Source organism: Myxine glutinosa, chromosome 7 (assembly GCF_964187855.1).
Source record: "Myxine glutinosa chromosome 7, kmMyxGlut1.1, whole genome shotgun sequence".
Lineage (NCBI taxonomy): Eukaryota > Metazoa > Chordata > Myxini > Myxiniformes > Myxinidae > Myxine > Myxine glutinosa.
This window is the reverse complement of record NC_136267.1, coordinates 35,951,120-35,975,329: the sequence shown is the minus strand read 5'-3', so window position 1 is coordinate 35,975,329 and position 24,210 is coordinate 35,951,120. Positions and strand designations below refer to the sequence as shown.

Sequence of the window (24,210 nt, the reverse complement as noted above, 5' to 3'; positions counted from 1 at the left end):
GTGAGTGAGGAGGTCGGAGGAGTGCGCGAGGAGGTGAGGCACTGTAAGGAGCACATGGAGAAGGAGGTGAGAAAGGGGACTGTAAAGTTACAAGGGGGCATAGAGGTCCTGACGCAGGAGGTGGAGCAGCTGACGGTGGGACAGACGGAGTTAGTGGAGCAGGTTCAAAGGAACACTGCGGTATTAGGAGGTTTAAAAGCGACACAGAAAGAATTAAAAGATGACTTGGTAGCGACGAAGAGGGAATGTCAGATGGTACGTGAGGGACTGACAACGAGGCTGGACGAGGTGATAGAGGTAATGGAGACGACGGACCGGCAGGTGAGGACGCACATGGAAACGGTCAAGGTAGCCTTGGAGGACGAGCTAGAGGAGACGTACCGGGGAATAAAAGAGGTGAAGCAGAAATTAGAAGAAGTGGAAGAAGGGATGAGCGAAATTAAGAAGCGACGGAGAGAGGATAAGAAAGAGATAAAGGAGGAAGTAAAAGAATTGGTCCAAAGTCTGTGTTTGGATCGTGATGATGTGCTCATTAACCGGATGAGGGATTCGCAGGTGATGGAGGAGAAGCGAAGAGGAAGAGGACCCGGTGTAAGTGGTGACCAATATGGTCGTGCGTATGATGCGCCAGGGGATTTAAGAAGCTTGGGGGTCAAGATGGACCCGGGTGTTCGTGAGAGGCCGTTGGTGAAGTGTGCGACAGGTCTGGTGTGCGAAAAAGGAGGTGTGCAAGAAAGTCCGACTCTGGGGTGTGTGAGGAAAAAGTGCGTGCCAAGGAGTGAGTGTGCTGGCGAGAGTGAGTCGGTCGTAGCGCGTGTGCGAGGGAGCATGTGGAAGCGCGGTGTGGTGAGTGTTACAGAGGGTGTGACGGGAGAGTGTGCGCAAGAGTGTGCGCGAGAAAGGTGTGTGACGGACAGGTGCATGAGGAAAGAGTGCGCTGTCAGAAGTAAGGAAGAGTGTCCACCTGTGGTGAGTGTTACAGAGGGTGTAACGGGAGAGTGTGCGCGAGAAAGGTGTGTGACGGACAGGTGCATGAGGAAAGAGTGCGCTGTCAGAAGTAAGGAAGAGTGTCCACCTGTGGTGAGTGTTACAGAGGGTGTAACGGGAGAGTGTGCGCGAGAAAGGTGTGTAACGGACGGGTGCATGAGGAAAGAGTGCGCTGTCAAGAGAAAGGGTGAGTACGCTGTCAAGAATGGAGGTGAGAGTATTGAGAGTGACAAGGAGAGTGAGTTGGTTGTGACAGGTGAGCGAGGATGTACACCTGGGATGGAAGGATGCACACCTGGAATGGTAGAGCGTGAGTGGGAATGCACGCTGGAGTTGGTGGCGAGGCACGTGGTTGGGTGTGCGAATGAGAGCACACCTGTGATTGTCACAGAGGAGGTGACCGAGGAGGGGGCGCGAAGAGGTGTGTTGGTGAGGTGTGCTACCAACGAATGTGTGCCAAAGTGTTCGGTGGTCAGGTGTGTGACCAAGTCTGTGAGTGGAATGAGAGTACCTGGGTGTGTAAGGAAAGGTACGAGGAGCATAGAAACGGCTGGAGGTGTGAGCAAGGAACGGGCTGCGGGGTGTAAGAACCCAGGTGAAGCATCGACGGTAACCAGGTTAGAGGTTAGGTCGACGTTTAGCCGAATCGGGCCCTCGGTGCGTGCTGGGCCTCACTTTGAACGGCCGCGTCCGTGCTCCACTAGGCGGAGCGGGCAGCCCGATAGAAAGGGTCGTCATGGCGACCACCTTTTGTTGAGGCAGTCCGGCAGGTCGAGATCGGGACATTGGATGGCTCCACGCCGAGGTGGTGCGTGGGATCTCGGCCCGGGTAAGCCCCCGTCCCTGCACCGAATGCCGGACGCATCCAGCCGCTGGCACAGAACAACCCGCATTCATGGCTTGGCTTTACGAAGCCGGGCTTTGGACAGGAATTGGCGCACCGAGAGGCATTAGTAAGTAGACTGGGTGATGAGGTTAGTGTTTTGGACCCAAAATTAGAGAAGAACAAAATTTGATTGGCAAGGGATTGGCAGTAGTGATTGGCAGATGATGAGTAGTGATTGGCAAATTTTTGATTGGTTGGAATTTGGTAAGCAAAATTTATAGTGAGAGACCCCCGATGTGGTGGGATGGCAAATCCACCATCCCTCACAGACGTGGGGGCAAAGGAGCAATAGCTTATGGGGTGTATGGCAGTGAAAACTAGCCCGGGTGGGTTAGGTTATATTGATAGGGCCCTAGAAGATGACATTAGGTGACGTTAAGATTAGTTAGTGACTGATACCTGTAGTGGGGACGCAGGTAGATTAGTATGGATGATAATGACGAGGGAGCGCAATAGTTTAAAGGGACGACTGGGAAGCGCAAGTTTCAGAGGGGAGTAGTTAGATGAGATGATGCTGTGTGAGGATGGAACAGGTGTGATTGCACAGGTGTGCAACTGGACAGGTGTGTGGAGTAGTGTGTGAGTAGTGAGTGTTGTGGATCAGCGCGAATGCGCTTGGGGAGAGAAGGGTGCAGGTGGCACCAGGTGTGAGAGCACAGGTGTGCAGGTACAGGTGTGTGGAGAGAGTTGGAGTAAGTGGTACGGAGTGGTGTGCATGGTGCGAAGGTGTGGATGGGGGAAGAGTGGACCCCTTTCACGAGTACCCGGGGCGGGTAGTGTAAGTGTTAGGTAGAGGGTACAGGTAAATTGTGGTTGGATATTGGCATTTGTGGTGCGGTTGCAGAATGGTGTTGTGGATGGGTGCATTAGTGTTGTGGAAATGGCTGGGCGTGTAGCCTGTTAGTGTGTGTAGTTGGTTGGGCACTCCACCACTGTGAGGATGTCGGCCAGGTGAGGCCGCAGGTGGGCTCTGGGAGCCGGTAGTTGTGAGTGGGTGCCTGAGGATCCCGGGTGTGGATCGGGCAGCCCAGTGCCAGAGAGGGCACCGAGTGGGGAGAGCGCCAGAGGGCCTTCCCCAGGTAGTTAGGTTAGGGTAAGGAGCAGGTAAGCTCGGAGGCAACTGCGGTGGTGGAGGTGTGCAGGTGGGTAGACCCACTGGGAGAGGTACACGCCACAGCCCAGAAATTGTACGAGGGCACCGGGAGATGAATCGGGGGAGTGAGACCCCAAATTGGAAAGCACCACAGTCTGGCCAATGGGAATTGGTTTTTACCCATAGTGTAAGAGGGCCAATGGTTTGGCAGGGAAAGACCCCGGGTAATGTAAAGTTGTTAAAGTCATTTAGGAAATAGTTAGGATTGATGAACCTGTCGCACCATACGCAGCCACTTACCTGTGGTGATGATGATGACTCCACACCTGTGTTTTCTTTGTTTTGTTGCAGGAAATGAGATTGCTGTGGATTGGTTAGACGCATCACGACGTGGATGAGACATTGGGGTGATTCCATCTCTCCCTCCCTAGGAGGGACTGATGATGAATTGGTAATGGCAAATTTTGATGTTCAGTTGGAGATGGCAAATTTTGATGAGAGTTGAAAATGGCAAATTTGATTGGTTAGGAGGGAGAGAAGACGAATTTGGTTTATGGGAGGAACGGGGAAGACAGTAGGGATGTTTGTTGATTTGTAAAGTAGATGTTTATGGGTAGTGTTGTGTTTTGTGGATACAGTAAGGGGTAAGGGAGGGGCCATGTAGGTTACCTGGTGGGGGGGGGGGGCGTACGGTAGGAACGTACCTGTCTCACCTGGTTCCCATGTGCCCCCAGTGTGCATTACCTTGCATTGCGTGCACTTTTGCGCCCTTACCACCTTACTCACTTGTCTGCTCTTTTGTCTCCCACCTCCGAGGATCTGGCTTTGGGGTAGAGAGAGAGGAGAGAGAGGTGCTGGCTTCGCAGTTGTGGGCCTGCACTTTCGCTGTTTGCTGCCTGGATCGATACACCATATGGACCGCAATGTTTGTGGCCACCCACCATGGACCGCAGCTCTTTTGCGGCCAAGCACCACCCGTGGATGGACCTATGGGTCAACGTGGCACCTATGCCAAACAGGTGAACCACTCTTAGTTGGCCCCTGACGGCCACAATAAAGAAATGGACGCGGTTGGCGCCTTTCTTTATTTTTGAAAGAAGTAAGAAGGCCAAGTGCACCACACGAAGGCAAGACCAGCGGCAGAACATCGGCCGGCTGCGACACCACACAATGATTTATAGACACTTTATTGGTGCACCGGATGGTGCTGACTGTACATGAGGGGGTGGTGCTTTTCGTGCTGGAAAAGGGTGCTCTGCACGTTATTAAAGGCCGTAGGCCACAGAGCACTCGTGGGTTGGTGTATCGATGCTGGCATGCGTGCTCTCTCTATGCATAACATCTGCATGTGTCCCTCCAAAGACAGGTCCTGGATCGTAGTGTAAATAGCAGCGTAGTCTTGTAAATAATGCTCCCTACCGGCTGTATGTTTAGTTTGCGAATTCTTTCCGGATTCGGTTATCCTGTGGGTGTGTTTCTGAGAGGAGAAGGGTGCAACGTCGCAGGGGGACATATTTACTCATTTGTGAATATCTGTAAAACTGTCGCACTCAGGGTAGAGTTAATAGTAGAGGGAACTACATCTGAGTGCCACACTAAAATAGGTAAAAATTTATCGGGTCGGGACGCCCCGAGGGTAGAGAAGGGTGCAATGTTGCGAATATGGAATTTGGCCTCCATATCCGCTTGTAAATATTCCCCTATTTCCCCAATACTCCCCAACTATCCCCAATCCCCCATTCCCTAGTCCCATTGTCTGTAAACAACACTCTGTAGAACCGACCTTCCCCTTTTTCCCCCATTAAATGTCGTGCCCAGGTCCACCGCATCACACGTAGACAACTTTCGGACATCTTGCTAGTTATTCTTAGTCTATGTCAGTTAAGGACTCGTTTCCATTAATTCTGACTCTTCGTTGCACCAGAATGTGATTATATGGCACCAGTAGTGAGTTTAGGACCTTCCCATACCTCCTCCCATCTTCTTCCCCAAAACAACAACAACAACAACAACAACAACAACAATTACAACAACAACTACAACAACGGCGCTGCGCGGAGGAGTGTGCGTCCTCACACCGGCTCGGTTAGCCGCCATTGACGATGCGCTCCGACGGGGTTACCACGAAGGGGCTCCTTGTCAGCCCCTCGTCAAGGGTGGAGCCGGTAACCCCCCCGCACGCACCCAATGAGAAGCAACGAGCCGATTCCATCTGGGGCGGAGCTAACGAGCCGAGGGCGTGTCACTCCCCGCCGGATATACGCGGCCACGTACCGGACGTGACGTCAGATGCGCCCCGAGCTTGAACCTTGAGAAGACAAGAGAGCCACCTCCGAGCGCTGAGAGACCTCCTGCATCTTTTGGGCCGCGCTATCCTGTCCCTGAGCACAAGGTGCACCTTGTGCTGGCCATCGAATACCCGCTTTCCTTGCCATCAATCCCCGTGTGAGTCAGCCTTTTGTCCCGTTTATCTGTCGTCTGTTGGGGTTAATATAAGTGTGTCTAAGTGCCTGTCTTTCTATGATGTCCCTCTTGTAGTTGTAATCTAACCTTCCGCCTTAATATAATCTCCTCCGGAGGTCTTGAGAACCGTATCCCTGGTGTCGTGTCATTTTAATCCCAGCCGTGTGTCTTTTCCTTCATTGATCTAGCGTAGCGCGATTAGTCAACGTTCGGGTATAATCGGGTAACTTGTGCAGACGTGGTCATACCAAACCGCTCGGTAAATAACATCTAAGCCGCGTCTGTAACAATATACATATATATATATATATATATATATATATATATATATAGATATATATATATATATATATACACACACATACATACATATATACAGTGCATTCAGACCCCTTAACTTTTTTTCACATTTTATGTTGCAGCCTTGTGCTGAAATCGTTTAAATTCAATTTTTCCCTCATCAATCTACACTCAATGCCCCATAATGAATATGAATGAATGAATGAATGAATGATCGTTTTAAGGCCATTTTCCCCGCTAGAGCGGGGGTTAGCCTTGCGGGCCCCATGACAATCATGGTTCCCTGTTTGAGGCAATGTTTTTATGGCCGGATGCCCTTCCTGACGCCAACCCTTGGTCTCCTCTTACGATGCGCAGGGATACGGTGTACCTATTCTAAACCGGAGTACACACCGGGATCATTCATCCCAGCAAGCTGGTAATCTATATGTATAAAACACAGTTTGTGTGTGTGTGTGTGTGTGTGTGTGTGTGTGTGTGTGTGTGTGTGTGTGTGTGTGTGTGTGTGCGCGCGCATGCGTGCGTGTGTAATGTTACCGATAGACTCCTAAACGGAGAGGCTTACGTGCTTGATATTTGGCATAGACATGGCCATTGCGCCTGGGACGAACATGGCCGAACTCAAAATATTTGACGATCCATATTCTTTATTCATATTTACCTCAGCGCATTTCAGCGCACGGAATCAACGGAATCAGAGCAGGTGGGTGCTGATTCGCTCAGAGCGATCACGTGATGACGCTATGAACGCTATGACGCTATGAACGCTATGACGCTATGAAAAAAAAAATCGCTATGACGCTATGACGCTATGAAAAAAAAAATTGCTATGACGCTATGACGCTATGAACGCTATGAAAAAAAAAATCGCTATGACACTATGACGCTATGAACGCTATGACGCTATGAAAAAAAAAAAAATCGCTCGCTTTACCAAGGGGCTCGCTCTCCCCCCGTTCCCCTCCCCTCCCGTTCCCCTCCCCCGCCCGGCAATGCCGGGTACTTCTGCTAGTACGTATATATATAAACACGAGATGTCTGTGTTTTGTGTCCGCGTTTTATTCAGAGATGGCTGAACGGATCTTCATCAAACTTTCAGAGGTTCATCAGTGAGTGCCTGGGAGTGTTTTAGGCTTAAAAAAAAAAAGGTGGTTTTTTTGGAGTTATAAAATATATATAATCGCTCGATAGTGCCGAAGTCTTTTTAAATTAATGACAGTTATATACAAGTACACATTCGCATAAATAAATACAAAACAATCACCAGACATTTGAATACAAATACATCAAACAATTCCGGAAGTGTACGAATTTGGTGATACGGCTTCTTCTTCTTCCTGATCGGCAACACACTTAACTCAAAAACGTGATGAATGCCACATTCACCCACCAGCATATATATGAACCCCCTTCCTCTCCTGCCTCCCTTCCCCTCCCCTTCCCCCCTCCCCCCTACCCACCCACCCCCCCCCTTCCCTCCCCTCCTCTTTCCCCCCCTCCCCCCCTTCCCCCCCCATTCCCCCTCCTCCAACGCCTTCCCCCCCTCCCTCTCCTCCCTTCCCCTTCCTCCCCTTCCTCCTCCTCCCCTCCCCTTCGCCCATCCCCCCTCCCCTCCCCCACCCGGCAATGCCGGGTACTTCTGCTAGTGCCCCATAATGACAAAGAGAAAACAGGATTTTAGAAAGTTTTGCAAATTTATTAAAAATAAAAAACTGAAATATCACATTGACATAAGTATTCATACCCTTTGCTATGACACTTGAAATTTAGCTCAGGTGCCTCCCATTTCTCTTGATCATCTTTGAGATGTTTCTACACCTTGATTGGAGTACACCTGTGGTAAATTCAATTGATTGGACATGATTTGGAAAGGCACACACCTGTCGATATAAGGTCTCACAGCTGACAATGCACATCAGAGCAAAAACCAAGCCATGAGGTCGAAGGAACTGCCTGCAGAGCTCAGAGACAGGATTGTGTCGAGGCACAGATTTGGGGAAGCCTACAAAAAAAATTCTGCTCCATTGAAGGTTCTCAAGAGCACAGTGGCCTCCATAATTCTTAAATGGAAGAAGTTTGGAACAACCAGGACTCTTCCTAGAGCTGGCCGCCCGGCCAAACTGAGCAATCGGGGGAGAAGGGCCTTGGTAAGAGAGGTGACCAAGAACCCAATGGTCACTCTGGCTGAGCTCCAGATATCTTGGGTGGAGATGGGAGAAACTTCGAGAAGGACAACCATCACTGCAACACTCCACCGATCTGGGCTTTCTGGCAGAGTGGCCAGACGGAAGCCTCTCCTCAGTGAAAGACACATGAAAGTCCGCTTGGAGTTCGCAAAAAAGCACCGAAAGGACTCTCAGACTGTGAGAAACCATCTCCACACAGGATCTCTGGAGCTCAGCCAGTGACCATCGGGTTCTTGGTCACCTCTCTTACCAAGGCCCTTCTCCCCCGATTTCTCAGTTTGGCCGGGCGGCCAGCTCTAGGAAGAGTCCTGGTTGTTCCAAACTTCTTCCATTGAAGAATTATGGAGGCCACTGTGCTCTTGGGAACCTTCAATGCAGCAGAATTTTTTTTGTAGGCTTCCCCAAATCTGTGCCTTGACACAATCATGTCTCTGAGCTCTGCAGGCAGTTCCTGCGACCTTATGGCTTGGTTTTTGCTCTGATTTGCATTGTCAGCTGTGAGACCTTATATAGTGTTACGTATTCGTCCCTTCCGCTGTGGTGGTTTTCATCCACTTGAAACCCTTCTGGTTCTATGTAGTATTATTATTGTTGGGGTTTAAAGGAAATGGTTATTGTGGTTAAAAGGTTAAAAGCGCTCATGGTAAAAATGAGACAGGAAATCGGATCGTGGACCGGAAGACGTCGAGCGAAGAGGAAGAGGTTGGGAGGCAAAGGTCGGGGAAGACGCGTGTCGAAGCTCCGTTACGGGCGTGGTCGAGCGAACGTCGCGAGTGAACTTTGAGACCTTGAAAGGAAGTTCGTGCGATAGGTGTTATCGCCGGAGTATTGAGGAACCTGCGTAGTCAGGTATCGGCATTGAGGTTCCGGAGAATCCTTGCCTAGAGGCTCCGGCTCGAGTGAGAGCCGTCCGCCATTTTGCCCCGCGCGCTGCGTTCATCGGAAAAGGTTTTTGTCACGTCAGGTGGTCTTACCCTCCGGTGGTCTGCCGGGGAGGGCTGTGCACTAAAGCGGCGTTTGAAGATTACACGGCGGTTCGCTGATTGAGCGGCGAACGTGTACGTCGGCGCGCGTCTTTGGAGATTTTCCATTCTACCGCGAGTTTGCTGGGTGTTGGACCACGTGACTTCTGTGTCGCTTCGACCGCCTACACCTCGATTGATCTTGATCGGACATTGTTCCAAAGATCGCTGGAGCGAATCAACTTTGCCTTGGAGAGTTAGAGACATTGAGGAGTGCTCGGTTCCATTCCCTGGGAGTGCCGTGAGTTTGAGTTAAGTTACTAGATAAGATGGTACCATCTTAAGATTGATTATATGGTTGATTGCTATCATTGTTGTATGGTTCTTCCTGTGTGCTTTTTAATACATTATTTGGTTTGTGGATAATCATTGGTGTGGTTTCAATATTGAGTTTGACACGGAATAATATATATTTTCTGCCGTGGCTCCTCTCGGGGTTCGGAGGTATAACAAGACCAGGTCGGGGAGGAACACGTAACAATAGACAGGTGTGTGCCTTTCCAAATTATGTCCAATCAATTGAATTTACCACAGGTGGACTCCAATCAAGGTGTAGAAACATCTCAAAGATGATCAAGAGAAATGGGAGGCACCTGAGCTAAATTTCAAGTGTCAGAGCAAAGGGTATGAATACTTATGTCAATGTGATATTTCAGTTTTTTATTTTTAATAAATTTGCAAAACTTTCTAAAATCCTGTTTTCTCTTTGTCATTATGGGGCATTGAGTGTAGATTGATGAGGGAAAAAATGAATTTAAACGATTTCAGCATGAGGCTGCAACATAACAAAATGTTAAAAAAGTGAAGGGGTCTGAATACTTTCTGAATGCAATATATATATATATATATATATATATATATATATATATATATATATATATATATATATATATGTATATATATATATAAATTTAGAATACCGGTACAGTTTCAAACAAAAAGTTGTGAATGCATAACATATTGTGCTATATATACACAACAACAACATGCATTTTAAGGCCATTTTCCCTACTGGAGCGGGGGTTAGCCTTGCGGTCCCCATGACAATCTTCTCCATTTTGCCCTATTTTCTGCATCTCTCCTTGCTAACCGCCTTGCCCGCATTTCGTCTTCCACCATCTTTCACCAAGTCTTTCTCGGTCTTCCCCGTCCTCTACGTCCTTCTACATTCATTTCCATCACTCTTCTCAACCAGTCACTTTCATCCTTCCTCAACACATGACCAAACCATCTCAACCTGTTCCTCTTCACAGCATCAATCACAGGCTCTATTCCCATCATCTTTCGCAATTCATCATTTGTCTTCCTCTCTCTCTCAACAATACTCAGCACATCCACCGAACCATTCGCATTTCCACCCTTTCCAGCCTTCGTTGCTGCTCTACATTCATGACCCATGTCTCGCTCCCATAAATCATAACACTTCTCACACATGCAGCATACACCTTTCCCTTCAGCTTTAACGACACTCCCCTCCTCGTCAGCACGCCACTCAGTTCCCGAAACTTCTTCCATGCACATCTCACTCTCGCAACCGTTGCCGAGTCTGATCCACCTTCTCCATTCAATATATACCTTCATTTGCAATATTGTGCGATATATACCTTCATTTAAACATCCACCTGCAAGTGACACTCACAAAAGGATATTGGTTTCAGAGAACTTGGTCAAGAGGCCCAAAATATACTGAGTCGACACTTTTGGCTCATCCAAAACATATTGTAACCAATTTGCACAATGTAGCAGTACAACAGGAAACGAGCAGTGCAAGTGTGCAACCTTGTCAAAAATGTTGAACAGATTGCAACCATTACCGACACTTTTGAACACACCTTTGTTCAGTTTGAAGAAAATGGGCATCAATATGCAATATGGTTGTGGGCACGATTTGAAAAGCTCACCAGATAAGTAGTACAATGACATCATTGTGAAGAACAAGTCTAAAGCATCTAAAGCATGGGTGAAACTGCAAAAGTTTTAGGGTGCTGGCTTGGGACTCGAGGGTAATCTGTGATCAGATCATGAAAATAAAAATCTGATCAAGGAAACGCACTAGCAAGCTTTTGTACGCAGCTAACATCGACAAAGATACCTCTTAAAAACCACCATGGGAGTAATTCACATAACTGTGGTCATGATGCAGGGGAATGAATGAAATAAGAAACGAATGAGCATATCGGAATAGCACCTCAATTCACCAAAATCATAACATGCTTTTCTGATGACGAAAACACGGAGACGTTTGTATGGGTCGTTACAAAAATATGAGGTTCCTTGCTATATGAAGGAGCGTCAGCCATGCGAAAGCATTTGAATGACAATATACCATCAAACATCATCAAAATCATGCCAAAACCAATGAAGCCGTAACAACCCCTTTATGAACCTGCAGATCATACATAGTATGACACACCATTTCTTTTGATAGGCAGACATACAGCGAGAAAAGCTACCTTTATCGGAGGGGTGGACCCCGGACCAGACATGCGTCGAATTGGACCTCCGTTCTGGTTCAACCTCTTGCTGTTGCTACTGCTGCAGCTATTAGTGTTGCTGCCAATCAGGGGTTTCTTCACAGTTGCACCATGGTCATTGTGCACCGAATCGACCTTCTCACAGGTCTTCACCAACAACTGAAACATAATCGATATCGAAATGTTGCTTTGAACAATAATATAAATGAGCAAATAATAAGGGTAGTACAGAACAGAGATGAGATGAAATATTGCAAAAACAAGGAAGATTAAACCATCTGAGAAACGGAATAAAATAAAATATTAGGTGTACCGGAAGGTAAAGTCGTTTTTTAGGCTGTGTAAAACGACATTGCTTTCCGGTACACCAAATATATTGCGTGATCAAATAGATGTACAAGATCAAATAGCTGTATGTTGAAATATGTTGAAAAACTCAAAACTTTACATGGGGTGTACTTACTTTTTCACGTGACTGTATACGCACGCACGCACGCACGCACACACATGGCCAAAAATATTGGCACCCTTGCACTTTTTGAAATAATGCACCATATCTTCCAGAAAATTGTTAAAATTAAAAAAATATTTTGCTATCCACATATGTATTTCTTTGGTTTTCAGTGGAACAAAGCAAAAAAGCTGAAAACAATACTAAATCTTAGCTTGTTCCACACAGAAATCCTAAAATGGTCCGGACAATATTATTGGCACCTTTTAGAAGTTGTGAGAAATAATTAGATTTCAATTAGATGATTCTCCTTTACTTTGGATTTGAACTCACCTGTGGTGAGTTGCAGGTGCCTGCAATATAAAAATCACTCATTCAACCAGTTTGATTGGAGAAAATGAGTCATTCTGCTGTTTTGTGTAACTGTGTTCTGCAATGAGCATGGAGAAAAGCAAGAAAACCAGAGAATTGTTTGAGGAGGTCAGATACAAGATTGTAGCCAAGCATGGACAATCTCAAGGCTACAAGTCCAACTCCAGAGACATTGATGTTCCTGTATCCACCGTACGCAATGTTATGAGGAAGTTTAAGGCCCATGGCACTGTAGCCAACCTCCTTGGACGTGGCCGCAAGAGAAAACTTGATCGAAGATTGCAGCGAGGATTGTTTGAATGGTGGAGAAAGTATCTCGAGATCAACTGCCAAACATATTCAAGCTGATCTTCAGATACAAGATACAACAATTTAAACTCGCACCATCTGTCACCAACTCAATGAAAGGTGGGGATTATATGGTAGGAGACCCAGGAGGCCCCACTGCTGAGAGGGAGACATAAGAAAGCCCGACTGGAGTTTGCCAAAACACACCTAAACAAGCCAAAATCCTTCTGGGTAAATGTCCTGTGGACAGATGAGACCAAATTAGAGCTTTTTTGTAAAGCACATCATCTCTATGTTTACATAAAACAAAATGAAGCCTTTAAAGAAAAGAACACCTTCCCTACAGTCAAACATGGAGGAGGTTCAGTGACGTTTTGGGGTTGCTGTGCTGCCTCTGGCACTGGATGCCTTGAATGTGTGCATGGCATCATGACATCAGGAGATTACCAAGGCATTTTGGAGCGTAATGTTCAACCCAGTGTCAGAAAGCTGGGTCTCCGTCGAAGGTCTGACAGCAGGACAATGACCCAAACACACTTCATAAAGCACCGAGGAATGGTTCATGACATCAGGAGATTACCAAGGCATTTTGGAGCGCAATGTTTTGGAGCCCAGCACACCTGGTGGTCACAGCAACGCACACAATCGCACCTCCTGTCTGCGAACCCTGGCCAAATCACCTGAGTTCATCCCCGCCGTACAAAACAACATCAAGCTCACCCTGTTCAATACCCGGTCCCTCAACAACAAATCCCTCATCCTCAACGACTACATCCTGGAAAATAAACTGGACTTTCTCTGTCTCACTGAAACCTGGCAACAACCTCTGGACTACTTCGCACTCAACCTCACCACACCCAATGGATATTCATACATCAATAAACCACGCTCGGAGGGCCGAGGTGGTGGAATTGCCGTTATTCACCGACAAGACATCAGGACCAGCCTCATCTCCATCGCATCTGCTCCATCATTTGAACACCTGGCTTTTAAACTCTCTGGTCACACACAGTCAGTAATGGCTGTTGTCTACCGCCCTCCCAAACCACACCCATCATTCCTGTCTGACTTCTCCTACTTTCTGACCCAGCTATGTTCCCTCTCCCCCTCAATCCTCCTCCTTGGTGATTTCAATATCCACATGGACTCCACAGACTCCACGATAACCACTGACCTCACTGATTTACTCACCTGCTTTAACCTCACTCAACATGTCAACTTTCCTACCCAAAACCGTGGTCACATTTTGGACCTTGTCTGCTCTACTGGATTAATCTTGCACCATCTCTCTGGCTCCGACCTCACCCTCTCTGACCACTTAGCCATCACTATGACCATCAACATCCCCGCCCCAACACCAAGGCATTATCGCACTATCAACTTCCGTAAGCTAAACGCTGTTTCACCTACCTCATTCTCATCCACCCTCTCTGAAAAAATGTCCACTTCTCCCTTCGTTGACCTCCACAACCCTTCTGATCTCACTGACTACTACAACCACTCTCTCCTCCTGCCTTGATCAACTTGTGCCTATAAAAACCAAAACAGTTTCTTTCACCCATTCTGCTCCCTGGTTTACCCCTGAACTCCGCCTGATGAAAACTCGTGCTCGCCAACTTGAAAGACTCCGCAATAAAACAGGTCTCACAATTCACTCCCAAGCCTACAAGGACCACCTACAACACAACAAAGATGCCCTCTCCCGCGCCCGCTCCACCTACTACTCTCAAATTATCCACTCTGGCTCCGGAAACCCAAAAGCACTCTTCTCTTCAATAAACAAACTCCTCAGCCCCCTGAACACCACCACCCAGTCATTCACAGTAGACAACTGCATCTCCTTCCTTTCATTCTTCCAACGCAAAGTTGAAAACATCTACAACAGCTTGACCACCGCCGCACCCGCTCCCCCTCAAACCACCTGCCCCCCCTTATCCTGCCATCCCGTCTCAATTCTCCCTAACTGACCTCCTCATAGGAATGAAAACTGCCACCTGCACTGTTGACCCCATCCCCTCCAGCTTTCTCAAGGCCTCCCTTCCTGCTCTCTCTCCACTTATCATTGCAACAATAAACTCCTCCCTGTCTACAGGCATCGTCCCACCATCCCTCAAAATTGCTGCTGTTACCCCCATTCTGAAAAAACCTGGACTAAACCCTGACACCCTAAACAACTTCAGACCCATCTCCAACCTACCCTTTCTGTCGAAAGTTTTGGAACGCGCTGTAGCCGCTCAACTCAAACATCACCTCTCTGCCAATAACCTGTATGAAACATTCCAATCCGGATTCCGCTCCAACCACAGTACTGAAACTGCTCTCCTCAAAATCACCAACGACCTTCTCCTCTCCTCTGACGCTGGCAACCTCAACATTCTCATCCTCCTCGACCTCAGCGCCGCCTTTGACACCATCGATCACACCATCCTCCTCACCCGACTTGAAACCACCTTTAACGTGACTGGCACTGCCCTCTCTTGGATTAAATCATACCTCTCTGACAGACACCAGTTCATCTCCATCAATAACTGCAAATCCCCCAATGCTCCCCTCCCCCAAGGTGTCCCCCAAGGTTCAGTTCTTAGCCTCCTCCTCTTCATCCTTTACCTGTCCCCCCTCGGTCACTTAATCCGCCGTCATGGTCTCCAATTCCACTGCTTCGCCGATGACATCCAGCTTTTCATCTCCACCAAGTCCATCTCCACCGCCACCCACTCTATCCTGACAAACTGCATCACTGAAATAAAATCCTGGCTTCAAATTAACTTCCTCAAACTTAACTATGATAAATCTGAAATAATCATCATTGGCCCAAAAACGCTCATAAAATCCACCAATAACTTTGCCCTCAACATCGACGGTATCCCAGTATCCACCTCCCCTCACATCCGGAATCTTGGCATCATCTTTGACCAAACCCTCTCCTTCGACAAATACACTAAACAGATCACAAAGACAGCCTTCTTTCACCTGAAAAACATCGCCCGTCTCTGTCCATCCCTCTCCTCCATGGCTGCAGAAACCCTCATCCACGCCTTCATCGCCTCCTCTATGGTTCACCCTCAACAATCACCAATAAACTCCAATACATTCAGAACTCCGCTGCCCGTCTACTCACCCATTCCCAGACCCGTGACCACATCACCCCCGTCCTTTACAAGCTTCACTGGCTCCCCATTTCCCAGACAATCCAGTACAAAATCCTCCTCTTGACCTACAAAGCCCTCCATAACCTGGCCCCATCCTACCTGGCTGACCTCCTCTCCAGACACACTCCCAACCGCAACCTCCGCTCTGCTGGTACCAACCTCCTGACCCCCCCCCCCCCCCCATCCGGACCAAATTCAGATCCTGGGGGGATAGGGCCTTCTCCATCGCTGCTCCCACCATCTGGAACTCACTACCTCACACCATCAGAGACTCCTCCTCACTCACCACATTCAAAACATCACTCAAGACCCACCTGCTCAACACTGCATTCAACATTCAACCCACAGCATTTAACCCCTGACTATCTCTTCTCCTTCTCCCTCCTTTTGCTTTAAATATTTCCCTATTGATTCTTGTCTTTTTGCAATTGTTGTTTTCATGTATTGTTATGCATTATGTTTTGCACTCTGTCAAAGCGCCTTTGGGCTTCTTGAAAAGCGCTATACAAAATAAATGAATTATTATATTATTATTATTATTATATATACTAGGGCATGCCCGTACTATATATATATCTAAAATTATATCCCCCCCCTCTATTTACATGAAATGGTTTGGTCCATTCGCAAAGCCAAAGCGAACGGCTTGCGAGTACGGTGACAATCCCCCCCCCCCCCCCCTCTATTTACATGAAATGGTTTGGTCCAAAGCGAACGGCTTGCGAGTACGGTGACAATCCCCCCCCTCTATTTACATGAAATGGTTTGGTCCAAAGCGAACGGCTTGCGAGTACGGTGACAATCCCCCCCCTCTATTTACATGAAATGGTTTGGTCCAAAGCGAACGGCTTGCGGAGTTTGGTAAAGAAATCGCCATAGCTCGGTAACTACTTGTCCGATTAATATGAAACCTTGAAAAGGCACATCCTCGGGTCCCCAGCAATATACCTGGCAAGTTTAAAGTATATCGGACCCGTGGTTGTCGAGAAACAGCGGTCACAGACAAACACACACACACACAGAGATTACTGGAATTATAGATAGATATATAAAATAATAGTAATAAAAGGCAGTGTCCGTCCATCTGTCTGTCTGTCTGTCTCCTCCATAACTCCAAAGCCATGAAACCTAGCGGCCCCAAACTTTGCATGCGAACACCTGGACCTCCAACAGATTGCAATGTTGAAAAGTGGGTGTTTTATTACACCCTTTTTGAAGATTATTAACAAGGTGCTCATAAGAAAAAACCCGAAAAAGCCTTAATATGCTTATTGTTAAGCTTAAGCTTAAGCTAAAGCCACCATTTTGTTTCGACCTATTCAAACGTGCCTTGCCTTGGAAACACGATCGATTATCATTTCATAATTGAAGCATACCATAAAAATTTACCATATCTTGCAATTTTTGTAACCAAGTAAATATATTCATTTATTTAAGTGAGGCTGTCATTCTCCTTGTGGGGTTAGTTTTTTATTTAACTTAATTTTTAACTTGATTCATACGGATGCATAGGATAGTGTGTCACTCCATTGTACCTGCGATCTGTTTTTAAAATTCCTTGGCCATTTCAACCAGAAGCAATCAGCTTGCTATCGCTTGCCAAGCCAGCCGTTCCTTATCACCCATTTCGTTGGAGCACTTGCTGGAGTGCTTAAGCCGCTTGGCGAGGGCTCGACAAATGAAGTGAGAAATACCTGTGTACTAAATTAATTCGTCACAAGACCGGGGAAGTTCAGTTGTGTTATAACACCCTTTTTGAATATGATTAATCATGACTTTGTGAACGCTATTCCGGCTGCTTTTACAAGCCATGGCGCTATAGTAGACAGACCTCCCCTTTTGTTTTTACATACCCATTTTCTTAGTGATTAACATTTTTGTGTGATATACTAATCCTCCCCTCCCTTACCCCTTCCCCTCTCTCCTCCCCTCCCTTCCTCTCCCTCCTCTCCTTCCCCCTCTTTTCATATTCCCGTCAGGAAGCGACTCTGTTACGCGGCACCGCCGGGTACTGTTGCTTGTATATAATAAAACAAGAGTGTCTGTATGTCTGTCTGTCTGTCTGTCCCCAAACTACTCCCTCAGTTTTGGGGCTAACCCCAAGAAGCCTTCTGGGGTCTTAGTGGATGTTGTAAGGGAAGTAGGAGCTTTAATAAGTTCCTCAATAAAATTGTGATTTTGAAATCGACTCGATACAGACCTGCTCCCGAATCCAGAAGTGAACAGATGACGTTTTAATGGGTTGGTGTGATGTAATATGTCAATACAATCATGATTCAACATCGTATTTTGTTATGGTAATAATGTATGATTGGAATGATGATATTTGGAATAAAAAAAAAAGAAGAGATATAGAGTTTTAAATATGAATGAGGAAATGACGTGAGGGTTTCTAATTTCTAACTGTGACATTCGCGGATTTGCCATATGCAGATTCGCAATTGACTGGGGATAGAACAGGGTACATTTTTTGTGCAAGTCATTCACGAACCGGCTGTCCATGTCTGACGTTCGACTGAAGGTGGCAAAGGAATGTGGCATTTATTGGTTCCATGGTTTATCATTCACCGTTTCCACATTGTTTGCTTTAGGCTTCCCACCCGTGCTTAGCACAGTAGTCCAGGACCTGACTAACATATGTATGCAAATAATTTAGGAGAGGATAACTCAACTGTTATAGGCTAATATCACCCCCAGGAACAACCTGGGATGTGTGCCAAAATCTCTATCCGGGGCGAAAAGCCCGAAAATGACCACGCCCTTTTAAAAATGACCACGCCCTTTTTCATAGGAAGTGCTATTTCCGACATAGCTCTATCTTCTATACCGTTGGAGCTACAGATTTTCTGAGGTGCTTAAAATGTTCAGAATGGCCATGTTTAGGAGGTCATATATTTCCAAATGGGTTTTCTACGAGAAAATGACTAAAAAGCGTTAGGTCAACTTATTACCATACAACTACCTACATACTGGAATTGCCATATCATAGTAAAGAAACTCTGGTGTTGGGCTAGCGGCTAGGGTGCCGGCTTAGGATCCAAGGATCCTGGGTTCGAATCCCGGTCGATTGCTGAATTAACGCCAGGGGGGTTGACTCAGCCTGTCATCCTTCCGAGGTCGGCAAATTTGAGTACCAGTTCACTGGTAATTCCCTGCTTGTCGTTAAAGGCGGCAAAAAGGGTTGGCGTCAGGAAGGGCATCCGGCCGTAAAACATTGCTTCAAAAAGGGGACCGAAAAACAACAACAACCACGGTTCCCGAAAAAGGCCAACCCCCGCTTTGCGGGGAAAAATGGCCTCGAAAGGTGGTTTTTTTTTTTTATAGTAAAGAAAGCGAGCATTTGATTATTGTAAAGAAATTGTATTTTCAATCATACTATTATATATCAATGGAATGTTAACTTAAAATGAAAAAAAACAAAAAAACAACTTATTACTTTAGTAGGCAGCAGTACCGAGAGAGAGCTTAATGTTTCAAAGATCAGCAGGGAATTTGCCCAACAGCCAACAATACAACTTTGAACACCACAATAGTACCTGAGTTAAGGTGGTCTTAGGGGATGTAAACTTGATTTTGCTAATAGTTGAGTGTATCGATATCGACCTATTTCTGAGTCGATCATCGATAAATTTAGCACAAGCAGCGCTGCCCTCCTTGATACAGCACAACAACTTGTCTACGATTACGTTGGTCACAATTTCTCCAGTGAGAATATTCTTCAGCGCTACCTGGTCTTGTAGAGGACTACATACCTTCAGGAGATAATCCTCTATGTCTTGCACCATCCCAACTATCTTAGTTGCAGTACTTGGGTTGAAGTCGTGGTGAAGTGAGAGTTCTCCTTCGACATCATCCTTCATCTTCAGGAGGTCAACGTACTGGTCTTTTTTATGCTTGATGATTCCCCACAGAGCTACTGCCTCCTTCTTCCTGGTGACCCCAATTGTGGTATAATTATAGACTGAAACTATCAGCCAATCAGGGAGCTCAAAATCATAAAATGTATGGAGGCTCATAGTGGCCTTTGTATATCATGAATATGCTTAATATTAGTATGAAATCGTGTTAAAAATGGCTGTATTTTCGGGCTTTTTAGTCATTTTCTCGTAGAAAACCTATTTGGAAATATATGACCTCCTAAACATGGCTATTCTGAACATTTTAAGCACCACAGAAAATCTGTAGCTCCAACGGTATAGAAGATCGAGCTATGTCGGAAATAGCACTTCCTATGAAAAAGGGCGTGGTCATTTTTAAAAGGGCGTGGTCATTTTCGGGCTTTTCGCCCCGGATAGAGATTTTGGCACACATCCCAGGTTGTTCCTGGGGGTGATATTAGCCTATAACAGTTGAGTTATCCTCTCCTAAATTATTTGCATACATATGTTAGTCAGGTCCTAGACTACAGGTACCTCACTAGTACATATACATTTAAAAAAACAAAAAAAAAAAACCTTTTAGAGGCCATTTTCCCCCGCAATGCGGGGGTTGGCCTTTTTTCGGGCACCATGGTCGTTGTTGTTTTTGTTGGTCCCCTTTTTTGAAGCAATGTTTTACGGCCGGATGCCCTTCCTGCCGCCAACCCTTTTTGTCGCCTTTTTACGACAAACAGGGAATTACCAGTGAACTGGTACTCAATTTGCCGACGTCGGAAGGATGACAGGCTGAGTCAACCCCCCTGGCGTTAATTCAGCGATCGACCGGGATTCGAACCCAGGATCCTAGGATCCTAAGCTGGCACCCTAGCCGCTAGCCCAACACCAATCGGAAGAAATTAAGTAAGTTGCGGACATAGCTTCAAGACGATCTTTTATTTCCGATAAGCTTTCGGCCAAATAGGCCTTCTTCTCAGTCTACAAGAACAGTAGGCAGGCAGAAAGACTTTGGTATGATATTGATACTTCACCACCTGCTGTTCTTGTTGAGAAAAAAAAAGAAGAAGAAAAAAAAAAAAAGGTATAAAGGGTGTTGTTGCAGATGTCATTGACTTTAATGAACACCTCTTTCCACTATTATGACCCACATTTCAATTCCGTTGCAGAATATAACTGCCGATTGGCTCTGTTGGAGGTACGTCAACTAATGTGAAAAATCATTAATAATAGTGTATAGTAATTTTCTAAAACGTGTCGCTGTGTATGACATCATTGACTTTAATTGAATACTTATTTTCCGTTACATGGTGTAAAATAACTTTATTTGTGGGAGTCCTTAGGGAGGGGAAGGGATGGGGTGGGAATTTGGAGGGAGGGGGGCGAAGGAGGGAGGGGAAGGGGTAAGAGTAGGAACCCGGCATTACTTTGTTAGCATATAAAGAGAGCAAATCATGAGGGTTGCATGAAGTTTAAAAAAACCCCTGTCGTTTCCAAATTTGTCATTGGATCATTTTGACTCATAAGACAGTGAGTCAATTATGCTAATTTGATTTAAAAATTTTAAACACAAACTTAAACTTTTCAAACACAAGCCCTTTATTTACACTACACCTTACTCAGCCAACAGAACATGTCTCCATTAGACGTGACAGCTCTTTCAAGAGCCTTAGACACTGTAAACAACTCAACCTGCTACGAATAGACTTGCTTTTCTCATAAGTAGAGGGCATAAGTTGCTGCATATTAATATTTGTATTTCCTAGGGCAGAAGCCAAAGAATGGACACAATATATTTGCAAATGCTGAAAAAAAGAAAAAAAGAAATGAAACCTTTTCAATCGGCTGAGATGATTGGGAGGGAGAGAGTGGTGATACACCATAATGCCCGAGTGTTCCAAATTTGGATTCAAAATCTTTCACATCAACAAAAGGCAGTAGCAAGATGTACTTTGATTGAACAAACCTTCAAAACGCACTAATCCATCCATCTCATTTTCAAAAAAAAATGTTAAAATTTACACCACTAATCAGGTTCAAAATGAAGAACAAGAACCAGCATATAATCATAACGAAACCATTAATGGAGTCGGTCACTAAAAATATACTCACATGCGATCCATTTGCATCGGGGAGGAACTGGCCGAACTCTGCGAGAAGATCTTCCTGGTTCTTGAATAGTCGAGCAACCTCTGCATAGACCTCCTGTTCAGTCAGCTTAGGTGTGTAGTTTCCCTGCGACTCCTTCATGTTCCGCTGCTCCTTCTAGAAAAAAGGAGCATAGGTTGTGAAGATGCAACACTGTTCTATCATTCAAGCTTTTCATTTTATCTCCAAAAAACAGAGAACTTGATTCCTTGAGATCATGGCCAGCATTGTCGTTTGCTTTGGTACAACTGACTGATGTGCAAGTATGGAAAATGATTCACATCTAAGCACAGTCGGGGAAGAAACAAAACAATACGTGTGCAGTGTACACACCTGGTAGGTGTGTAAAATTTCCAAAAAAGACTTGTAGATCTCAGGCTGGTTCTGGAAGCGGTTCTTTATCTTGTTTACATAGTTGATAGCGTGGTTGAACTCGACGGGTTGAGTGTTGTGCAGCTGAGGTTGTACGGTGTGCTGAGTGGTGGGAGATGTGTGACTGGTGTTTGAGGGGACAGTATGCTGGGTAGGAAAGCCTGGCAGAGAAGGTGGTTGTCCAGATGGATGTGGAGAGCTGGGAAGGGGCTACAAATACAGGCAAGGTGCACTTAACAATCGATGCGAATTTCCATTCGTATAATCGATTTGAAACATTTAAGCAGAAAGAGCACCAGAGAAGTACACCAAACAACTAAAAAGAAACATTTCCGCTGCTTAACTCAGGTTATAGCTTGGTAGCATCCAATTGTTACTATTTACAACCCAACTTTGGGAGTCCATTCAGGCTCGAAGGAGAAAGATCAGGTATCTACAAAGATTACTATATTATTGGGGGCTACCTTGCTTGGCTTGACAGGGGGTTGTGTGGGCGAAAGCTGCACGTGTTGCAAGTTAAGATTCTGAGGCTGAATTGTTGCATGCCCCATGGGTTGTGCGGCTTGCGTCGGTGTGGTAACACTGATCAGATCATTTGTCTGGACCTCGATCTTGTAACCAGGAGGCAAGAAGGTGTTGAAACCCATGATCAAGTCAGGATGTCCTTTGAACAAGTTTGAGACGCGGCTGATGACGCCCGGGGTGTCAATACTGCAAAATGATACAAAAGAGTCACATGCCGTACATCCATGCATTATTGCCGTATTCAAGAGTTGGTTTATTAACCAGCATGCCACACTGAAGAAGGAAAACCATAAAACAGGTAGCGATCACATGTTCAAATGTGACAAGCAGGATGGTATTTCTTTCCACTTGATTTCAAGGAAAGATTAAAATGTCAATATCCAGCCAAATTTACACGCATGAAAATTGTTATGTAGGATGTTCAACACCGAGGAGGAATGTGTGTCTGTACGAATCAACACCGCACCCCTTCCTCTTCCCATCCCTACGACTTCTTCCAAATAGGCAAATGCAAACAGCAAATCAAAGAAAGCAAATAATTACAGATTTAACGAGAACGGCACTCAGTAGAGAGCATACCGCCGCCTGGTTGGCCATATCACTCAATGGTGAAAAATCACTTAAAAAAAAAAAATAATAATTGTCATATCCGAATCCATATTCAGATCTTCACCAAAATCGAATTGATTCTTCCTCGTCACACACACAACCTGTCCAACAAATGTCGTCCAAATCCATCCATTACTTTTTGAGATATCCCCCAATGTATAGTTTTTGGCCCTATCTCCCAATGGTGAAGAATCACTTAAAAAATTTAATAATAGTCATATCCGCATCCATATTCAGATCTTCACAAAATCGAATCGAATCGTCCTCGTCACACATCCAACAAGTCCACCAAGTTTCGTCCAAATCCGTCCACAACTTTTTGAGATATCCTGCTATGTATCGTTTTTGGAAATATCTCCCAATGGTGAAAAATCACTTCAAAAATTCTAGTAGCCGGATCCTCATCCGGATATTCACCAAAATCTTATAATTTCGTCCATGTCACGTGCACTACCTCTCTGCCAAATTTCGTCCGAATCTGTCCACAACTTTTTGAGAGATCTTGTTCACAAACAGACGAACAAACAAAGAAACAGACAGGGGTGAAAACATACCCTCCATCCACCTTCGGTAGCAGAGGTAATTGGATGTGATGTTGCTATTTCACTGTCAAGCATGCAAAACTGCCCATAAAATATATACAACCAGTCAACTACAGGAGATAAATTTACAACTACATGGTATTCATCGAATACTTCTATGGAGGTGCTTGTGATGAAAATATTGTGTCCATCGGACCAACAGTTGCAGAGGAAAAAAAAAAATCATACAGATCGGATCAAGCGTACTTGTCTAATTATGACGTCATAATGAAGGTACCGATGACCATCATCAACATATCTTATTCCCCATGGGAAGTACTTTACAACACACCATGTTCCAATAAAAAAATTTTTTCCATAGAGCGGTTTTGGAGATAGAAAGGTGCAACGTTTTTCGGTTTTTCCAAGATCACACCTGTAGCACGTGACAGACGTCATCAATATAATTTTAAAATTCTACAGGAGGCAGTC

General features: G+C 45.7%; 1 protein-coding gene across 3 annotated transcripts in view; it reads right to left on the bottom strand.

Moving 5' to 3' along the window:
* The window catches only part of SIN3A (SIN3 transcription regulator family member A), a 146,866-nt gene that overhangs the window by 79,149 nt on the left and 43,507 nt on the right, over positions 1–24,210 (bottom strand). For all 3 annotated transcript variants that reach the window (XM_068104292.2, XM_068104293.2, XM_078781485.1), the window contains exons 5-8: positions 22,528–22,774; positions 22,025–22,273; positions 21,656–21,808; positions 11,391–11,570 (exon numbers count right to left, since the gene is read on the bottom strand). In XM_068104292.2, the coding sequence (XP_067960393.1) occupies positions 11,391–11,570; positions 21,656–21,808; positions 22,025–22,273; positions 22,528–22,774 (829 nt within the window). The remainder of the gene's footprint in view (positions 1–11,390; positions 11,571–21,655; positions 21,809–22,024; positions 22,274–22,527; positions 22,775–24,210) is intronic.